The sequence below is a fragment of the Neofelis nebulosa genome, chromosome 3, assembly GCF_028018385.1.
Source record: "Neofelis nebulosa isolate mNeoNeb1 chromosome 3, mNeoNeb1.pri, whole genome shotgun sequence".
NCBI lineage: Eukaryota > Metazoa > Chordata > Mammalia > Carnivora > Felidae > Neofelis > Neofelis nebulosa.
Genome location: NC_080784.1, coordinates 7,727,462 through 7,737,022, shown reverse-complemented (window position 1 = coordinate 7,737,022; position 9,561 = coordinate 7,727,462). Strand labels below are relative to the sequence as shown.

The 9,561-nt window shown below is 49.4% G+C and overlaps 1 protein-coding gene across 1 annotated transcript; it reads left to right on the top strand.

Annotated features, from left to right (window-relative positions):
* Positions 1 to 627: 627 nt before the first annotated feature.
* Positions 628 to 3,190, top strand: LOC131506345 (ubiquitin carboxyl-terminal hydrolase 17-like protein 6). The gene has a single exon (XM_058719881.1). It carries the CDS (start codon positions 664 to 666, stop codon positions 2,269 to 2,271), a length of 1,608 nt encoding a protein of 535 aa, XP_058575864.1. The 5' UTR covers positions 628 to 663; the 3' UTR covers positions 2,272 to 3,190.
* Positions 3,191 to 9,561: the final 6,371 nt, after the last annotated feature.

The window sequence follows — 9,561 nt, the reverse complement described above, 5'->3', positions numbered from 1 at the left end:
TGGGACAATTTCTCGGCCACCCCTTGGTAGACAGACGTGTTTCAAAGGACCTTCGTGATAGTTGTATACACAGATCCTATGGAGACAGTTCAGGAGTTTTAGAATCAAATCCATGGACAGTAATCATTCCAGAATAATTTGCTGGTGTCCCATACATTCTGGCTGACGGAGAGGAGGTGCTCCTACATGATACCAGAGCTCAATTGGTAAAATGATTTCCATAGCCTAAAAAATTCATGGCCGTCATTCCTTGACACTTTGTGTTATCTAAAAGCAAAGTGGATACTCAAAAAAGGATTTCCTCTAGGTTGGAAATGCTCAAGTCTGTCTGTCCAGAGAGGGAGCAATGGAAATGAGGGAGGTGGAGAAAGTGGTGAAACGTGTGTGTGTGTGTGTGTGTGTGTGTGTGTGTGTGTGTGTGTGCCTCTTGAGGAGGGAGGGGCAGGAGGAAGGCTGGGCTGAGTCGTCTGTCTGCAGAAGAGTGGCCACACCCTAAGACCCTTCATCCAACTCCAGCTGGTGGCTGATTGGATGACGTGGTCCTAGTCAGGTGGGTGGGGCGAGCTTTACGAGGGCTGAGGAGAGGGCCACAGCTATCATTCTGAGACTGGCCTCCTGAGAGAAGCATCGCTCTGCAACGTGAGGCTCCACGTTTCAGGAGACATGGAGACGCCCTCTCCCCACTGCCGAGAGGAGTCTCAGTTCCATGTCTTTCCAAACCTCAACTCTTGCGGGTCAAATACGGGTGGTGCTGAAGGCCACGGAGGACCCACTCTACCTGAGAAGCCGTCACCGTCATCGCACACACCCTGCGACCTGCCTAACGGTTGGGCTCCCGCGTCAATAGGTCTGCCCCCCGCAAAGAAACCTGCGAGTTGGAGGAGACCTTCTGTGGTTGGGGCTGGCCTGCAGAACCTGGGGAACACGTGCTATGCGAATGCAGCGCTGCAGTGTCTGACGTACACACCACCCCTCGCCGGCTACATGCTGTCCCAGGAGCACTCCCGAAGCTGTGGGAGGCAGCCATTCTGCGTGCTGTGTGCTCTGCAGGCTCACGTGACCCGGGCCCTCTGCCGTCCGGGAGATGTGATCCGGCCTCCGCCAAAACTGCTCGCTGCCTTCCACACACACAGGCAGGAGGATGCCCATGAGTTTCTGATGTTCACTCTGGATGCTATGCAGGAAGCGTGTTTGCGTGAGGACAAGCCTTCAGAGCCTCAGGCTCAGGACGCCACCCTCATCCAGCAAATCTTTGGCGGGTACTGGAGGTCTCAAATCCAGTGTCTCCACTGCCAGGGTGTCTCCAGCACTTTGGACCCTTACCTGGACATTAGCCTGGATATCAGGGCAGCTCAGAGTGTGAGCCAAGCTTTGCAACACTTGGTGAAGCCCGAACGGTTGGATGGTGAAAATGCCTATCGTTGTAGTACTTGTCTCGACAAGGTACCTGCTTCCAAGACGTTGACTTTGCACACTTGCCCCAAGGTCCTGATGCTGGTATTGAAACGATTCTGCCATTTCACGGGCAGCAAACTGGCTAAGGAAGTGCAATATCCTGAGCGCCTTGACATGCGACGATACGTGTCTGGGCAGAACGGGGGGTCGCTGACTTATGTGCTCTATGCCGTGCTGGTGCACGCGGGCTGGAATTGTCACAGCGGACATTACTTCTGTTACATCAAAGCTGGGAACGGCCAGTGGTACAAAATGGATGATGCGAAGGTAACCGCCAGTGATGCGACGTCTGCCCTGAGCCAACATGCCTATGTCCTCTTTTACATCCAGAAGAGTGAATTGGAAAGAGACCGTGGGAGTGAGCCAGGTGCTGGGGAATCCACATCCCTCCAGGCTGACCACGCAGGCACGGCTGCGGCCCAAGGGGGGCCTGAAACCGACCCCAACATCGAGGTGCCACAATTGGAGGATCACGTGGAAGAGACACCACCGCCAGCAATCACGTTAGACCAGTGGAGATTCCTCCAAGAAAGCCACCGTCCCAAGTCTGGATTCAACCTCAGGAAATTAGAATTTGCCCTTCCCCCCGACGCAGTCCTAATTCACCAGTCCAAATACAGAGATGAGATGGGAAAGGATCACCGTGAACCAAACATCTACCGGCTCAACAGTTCAGCCAGGGACGTCCCACCTCAGAGGGCAACGGCCATTAACCAAGTCCCTTGTCTCCCCGGCAGAGCCAGAGCTACCAAGAGGAAGAACAAGAAGGGACAGAGGTCTCAGGAAGCAGTGCAGGGATCCCACTACAGGCTTTGAGATACATGCCTGCCCACGTGCACACTCACCCGCCCTCACTCACTACTCACTCACTCACAGTCCCTTGTAGGCCATATTTTGTGTGTTGTAGGTGGGTGTGATCCGGACATGTGGAGGGACCATGAATCTGGCTGGATTCATGGGGTATGGCGTTCCAGTGGAGCTGGAGAATCCTGAGCTTTAAGGCTGGCTGTCTGTAATGAGGTTATTGGAGAGGTGTGGATTATGCAGGGGACTCGGAAGGTTTCTCCCCTCCATCAGCACCGAGGATCATCGGGCACTCTCAGAGCCTGAAAGGGTCAGAGGAAGTGGCCAATGAGGCATGAAGGTGGAAAGAAGGCAGAGCACCGGGGGTCCCTGTGAAAATGCCTGGGACTCACGGTCCCATCATCCCATTCCCTACTCTCTGTGTATTGGTAACGTACATGTGCCCAAACATGTGCGTGTGGGGACTCTCGGTGATATCCACACATGCACCGGCAGGGGAAGGAGTTTGAAACAATCTCAGTGCTTCCACACGGAGAAGTGGCAAATGACCAGGAAACTGGAAGAACTCTAGCTCTACGTGGGAGCAGACAGCCTTTTCAGGAATGTTTTGTGTCAGAAGGAGAGGAGCAGAAGGAAACACGAATTCATAACTGTGCAAAGTGTTTCCTTGTATACATAATATATTGTGTAAAGTCTCCACATGTTCATGTGAACATTGGCCAATTGCCTGGAAATGGCAAAGAGCAAATAAATGCTTATTTCTCAGGAGACGGGTGGGTGGAGCCTTCCTGGCCCATGTTCATTAGATTCGGTTCCCTTAACAATCCCCCTCCCATGAGGCAGCAGAGCAAACGGGGGAAAGGAACCTTCTTCCACCTCTTATTGCTGAGCCACCAAGCAGCTCTACCTTGTTCCGCAGCGTTGACCACCATCCCCCCATCGGACAATCTCCTCCACAAGGGAGGAGGCTCAGGCATTTCTGGTCAGTTGCATTGCAATCTTGGTCCTCGGTTGTACACCTCAGAAAAACAGTCTCAAGTGGACACCAAGGCAACAATGTGGTATTTCAGGTCAGGGTATGGATGGATGCTCTAAGTCACAACTGTATTTCTCAGGAGCGAGAGACTCACTAAATACATTGTTGAATGGGAATTAGTGCATGATCCTTCAATTCCCCCTGGGAGAGGGGGGCCATATAGGAGATCTCTGGTCGTTTGCGAAAGGCACTGACAGGGTAAAGCCTGTTGTTGCTGCTGCTGCTGCTGCTGTTGTTGTTGTTGTTGTTGTTGTTGTTTCCAGTCTGCATTAAACATACACACCACACTTAGTGGGAACTAATGTCAGTATTTGAATTTTGTACAGGAAACCATATTGAATTCTGGATGTTCAAATATCAGAGCCGATAGAGGAAAAATACTTTTTCTTAATCCACTTTTAAAATTTATTGGTCTGTTGTTTTCATGTTTTAAACATGAAATAAAACGTTTAAATAAACAGAGAGACACACACACACAAACAGAGACAGAGTGTGAGCATGGGAGGGGCAGAGAGAGAGAGAGAAACACAGAATCCAAAGCAGCTCCAGGCTCTGAGCTGTCAGCACAGAGCCCAACGTGGAGCTCAACCCCACGAACCATGAGATCCTGACCTGAGCTGAGGTTGGACACTCAACCGACCGAGGCACCCAGTCCCCCCTCCATTTTCCAAATTCAAATCAAATTTAGTTAACATTGAGTGCAGTCTTGGTTTCAGGGGTGGAATTTAGGGCTTCGTCGCTTACATGAAACACCCACTGCCAACCCCCACAGGGGCCCTCCATAACGCCAGATGCAAATGGAGCCCACCCACTCTTACCCTCTAGCAACCCTCACTTTCTTCTCTACACTTCAGGGTTCTCCTGGGGCACGTGGGTGTCTCAGCCGGTGTGGACTCTGATTCCGTCAGCTCATGACCTCAGGGTTTGAGACTTCAAGCCCCGTGTCCGGCGCTGTGATGACAGCTCAGAGCCTGGAGCCTGCTCTGGATTCTGTTGCACGCCTCTCTCTGACACTCCCCTCGTCATGCTCTGTATCTCTGTCTCTGTCTCTGTCTCTGTCTCTGTCTCTCTCTCTAAGATAAAGAGAAAACAAAATTTTTTGAAGAGTCTCCTATGGCTTGCCCCCCGCTGTGATTTTATCTTATTTTATTTTTTCTTCGCTTGCCCTATGTTCTTCTATTTTGTTTTTTATTCCACAGATGAGTGATAGCATGGCACTTTCTCAGTCAAAGAGTTCAACAGGGCTAGCTGGATGTTCGATCTCAAAAGACATGCACACGTGAAATCTATCTTTCCTGTGGATTTGATTCTAAAGTGGGCAGAATCGTGGGTAAAATGCAAACAGTGTATGTGCAACTGAGCCACGAAGGGAAAAGCCACAGAAAATAACCATGCTAGGTCATCCTGTAGAAATTTTGGGATCCAACTTTCTCTTCCTGGATTAAAACCTGTATATCACACGCACACACACACACACACACACACACGGACAATATTTGATCTGGATCTCAAGACGGCCTCCATAAGCATCCAGTCAGCTCCCCAGATGACTAGGACCAGCTCTTCCTGGGTGGCCGTGTGTCACGTGTTTCACCCACACATGATGAAGTCCACACCCCTGGCTCTGTAATCCGTGGGGGAGGTCACAAGAGGGAGTCTTGCACACTGCTCTGTGTCCAGCAGGGGGCGCCGCTGGCCAGCACGGGCATTGCCTAGACTTCCAGGAGGACCTGGCATTGGGCACTTGCTCAGGCTGGCAGGTCGGAGTCTCCATGCCTTGCACTGCAGCCTGAGCATTTCGTGGGGGCATAAAGGCGACCATGAACATTTACAGAAGGTCTGGTGGGTCTAGGATTCCCTCCTTGTGACTTCACTTTGGCCGTGCTGGACCCTGGACTCTGAGCTAAAATAGACAACCTTGAGCTGCTCGGGCCACTGGTGACGATATATTTTCCAGGCATTCCAGGAACTTTTCTTTCAAAATATAAATCCAGTGAAGTCAAGACATTCAATTTTAAAAACTGTTGACAATTAGCAAAGAAGATTGCATATGGAAAACCAGGAGGTGGCCTCACGTGCGGTGATGTGGGAGCAATCATGGCAATAGGCACGGCGTTATTTGGTCTCGCCAAATCCAGCCAGCCTCATCTGGATTTCTCACGGAAAGCTTAATTCAGAGAAGTCACCCTGCAATTCCTAAGGGTATTGGTGACGATACAGAAAAGGCAGTGTGGGGGGAGGGGCCAAGATGGCAGAAGAGCATGGAAGGTTTCTTTGCGTCTTGCATCCATAACATGCAGCCACATCAACACAAAACCATCCTGCACGCCTCGAAAACTGATCTGAGGATTCACGCAACAGGTTGCCCAACCTGAACCACAGAACTCAGTGGGGACGAGGAGCAGAGAGGTGAACTGGGGAAGAGAGAAGCCACAGGGGGCAGGGAGCTGTTTTTGCCTGCAGAGAGAGGACGGAGACAGGGGCAGAATATGGGGAAAGCAATCCCCTCGCCCTCCCCTCTCCCCGCCAAAAGCAGCTGGGGAGAAAGTGGAAATGTGGAAAGAGCCACAGGCACTGAACCAAAAAGGGAGGAAGGAGAAAGGAGCGGGTTTAAATTCCATGAAGACTGTACAAACAGGGGGAGGGCAGAGTGCGAAACTCCGCATCTGATACCTGGCGGTGCTCTGGTCGGAAGGGCGAATCCCGAGAGCAGAGTGAAGACTGGGGGGTGGAGGAGGGGTGTCTCGAACCACGCGGAGAAAGGCGGTTCCCCTGCTGCGAGGACACGAGGTAGAGTCTGTGTGGCCACCCCAGCCGACCCCAGAGGTCCCAGCAGACCCCGGAGAACAGCCACATTCGCTGGTGCTGGAACAAGGTCGTTAAGGGGGAAGCCCGCTACCAGAAGTGTGTGGTGATTTTCCATAGTCCTCGAAACGCTGCTGCTACACCATCGCGTGAACGTTTTCGGGCGCAGGCTGGCACCCAGCCGCAGTCTCTGGGCATCGGCAGCGGCACGGTGTTGCCGATGTTCCTGGGTGCGGCCGGCACCCGGCCAGTGCTCGCTGAGACCCTGACGCAGAGGATCTGAGCAGGTCTCAGCCGCGGGCCCTCAGAAGGGGGGGGTCGGGAAACACAGCCGCCTGGGAGGTAAATCCCACGAGGAAGGTGCCGCCTGGCAACGTGACGGCTGGGCCACGGACAGTGTAAAAGCGGCCAGTGGACAGAAGCCGGAGAGAAAGGACGGGGGTAGGATTGCTGGTCGCAGACAGCCGAGTTCAGATACTACAGACTGGGCACCTGAGTGACGCCAGGGGCTCCGCTCCCGCGCATGCGCATCTGCACCTCCAAGCGCCCCAGCAATCCGCACTTGTAGGCTAGCTGCGCCATCTAGTGGAGAACAGAGCCGTGACACTTAGCACCGCCCAACTGGGCCAACCTGGCTCTTCAGGAACCCAAGTCTCTCCGCCTTCTGAGTGTATGGACTACAAAGTGCTTCATCCTTTGACTTCTAGGGGACAACAATGTAACTTCAATCGTATTTCAGTCTGTTCGCTGGTCCATCTCTTTTCTTGTCTTTTTCATTTCTTTCTTTTTCATGAAGACAGAAAGAGAAAAAATATGTGGTTATTTTCCAGGGTTTAAAATAATTTCCTTGAGTTTTTTTCCGACTACATTCGTTTAATTTTTTGTAAATGTGTCAAATTCTATTTGAATTCCATCATTTCAGTTTATCCTATTTCACTGTGTTCTTTTTTCCAAATTTTCAAACGGTTTCCTTTTTTTATGTTCTTTCCCTTTTTCCTCTAATCTATCAAGCCCATTTCAACAACCAGACCACAACTCACCTAGGATCTAGCATCATTTGTGTGATTTGTGTGTGTGTGTGTGTGTGTGTGTGTGTGTTGTTTCTTATTTTTTAATTTTGCATTCTTTTATCTTCTTCATTCCTTTCCTTCCGTCAAAATGACGAAGCAACGGAATTCACCCCAACAGAAAGAGCAGGAAGAAAGGACAGCCAGGCCCTTAACCAACACAGATGCAAACAAGCAAGATGTTTGCACCAGAATTTAGAATCACGATAATAAGAATACCAGCTGGGGTCGAAAGTAGATGAGAATGCCTTTCTGTGGGGATAAAAGAAGTAAGCGCTAGCCAGGATGAAATAAACAATGCTACAAGCGAGCTGCCATCTGGAACAGATGCCACAGCGGCAAGGATGATAAGGCTGAGCAGGAAACCAGCGATAGAGGGGACGAAGCAATGGAGAATAACGAAGCAGAAGGAAAGAGGGAGACTAAAGCAAAAGAGCAGGATTTCAGAATTCGGGAACTCAGCGACTCATTGAAAAGGAATAACATCACAATCATAGGGGTCCCAGAAGACGAGGAGAGAGAAAAGGGGGTAGAAGGGTTATGTGAGCACATCACAGCAGAAAACTTTCCTAACCTGGGAAAGACACACAAAATCCAGGAAGCACGGAAGACTCCCATTAGATTTGACAACGTCCAACCATCAACAAGGCAGAGCCTAGTGGAGTTCACAAAATACTCAGGCAAGGAAAGAATCATGAAAGCAGCAAGGGAAACAAAAGTCCTTCCCCTACAAGGGACGACTGACCACATTTGCAGCAGACCTATCCACAGAAACCTGGCAGCCCAGAAATGAGTGGCAGGCTATATTCATTGCACCGAATCCTAAAAGTATGCGGCCAAAACTTATTTGTCCAGCAAAGCTGTCATTCCAAATAGAAGTAGAGATGGAAAGTTTCCCAAGCAAAAATTAAAGGAGTTCCTGACCACTCAACCAGCCCTGCAAGACATTTGAAGGCGGACTCTCCCAGGGGACAAAAGACATAAAAGAAAAAAACAGACCACAGGCAGAAAACACTGGCAAGGATCAGCGAACACCACCAGCAACTCCAACTCTACAAGCAACACAATGGCAATAACTTCATACCTTTCAGTACTCACTCCAAACGTCAATGGACTCAATGCTCCAATCAAAACACATAGGGTAACAGAATGGGTGAGAAAAGAAGATCATCCATATGCTGCTTACAAGGGACCCACTTGAGACCTAAAGACGCCTTCAGATTGAAAGCAAGGGGATGGAAAACCATCTCTCATGCTCATGGTTGGCAAAAGAAAGCAGGAGGAGCCATACTTATATCGGGCAATCTAGACTTTAAAATAAAGACTCTAACGAGACACGTAGAAGGGCGTTATATCATAATTATTGGGTCTGTGCACCAAGAAGGCCTCACGATTGTAAACATTTATGCACCAAATGTGGTGCGCCCAAACAGATACATCAATGCATCGCAAACATAAAGAAACCCATTGAGAATGATACCATCCTAGGAGGGAACCTCAACACCCCACTTACAGCAACGGACAGCTCACCTAAACCTACAATCAACAAGGAAGCAATGGTTCTGAATGACACACTGGACCAGATGGACTTGACAGATATAGTCAGAACATTTCATCCTAAAGCAGGCAAATATACATTCTTCTCCAGTGCACACGGAACATTCTCCACAATAGATCACATACTGGGACACAAATCAGCCCTCAACAAGGACAAAAAGATCGACACCATATCGTGCATATTCTCAGACCACAATGCTATGAAACTCGAAATCACGACAAGAAACAATGTGGAAATGTAACAAATACTTGGAGACTAAAGAACACCCTACTTAAGAGTGAATGGGCTAACCAAGATGTTAAAGAGGAAATTAAACAGTCCATGGAAGCCAAGGAGAACGGTAACACCACAGGCCAAAACCTCTGGGATGCAGCAAAGGGGGTCATTCGAGGGAAGTATATAGCAATCCAGGCCTTCCGAAAGAAAGAAGAAACGGCTCAGAGACACAACCTAACCGTTCACCTTAAAGTGTTGGAAAAAGAACAGCAAAGAAAACCCCAAACCAGCAGAGACAGGATATAATGCAGATTAGAGCAGAAATCAATGCTATGGAAACCAAAAAAAAAAAAAACAAAACACAAAAACAAACACAAGTACAAAAAGAAAAAAAAAAAACCAACAACACTAGAACGGATCAGTGAAACCAGAGCTGATTCGTTGAAAGAATTCACAAAATGGATAAATCCCTAGCCAGTCTGCTCAAAAAGAAAAAGGAAAGGACCCAAATAAAGGCAATCAAGAATGAAAGAGGAGAGATCACAACCAACACAGCAGAAATACAAACAATACTACGAGAACATTGTGAGCAATTATACACCAATAAAATGGGCAATCTG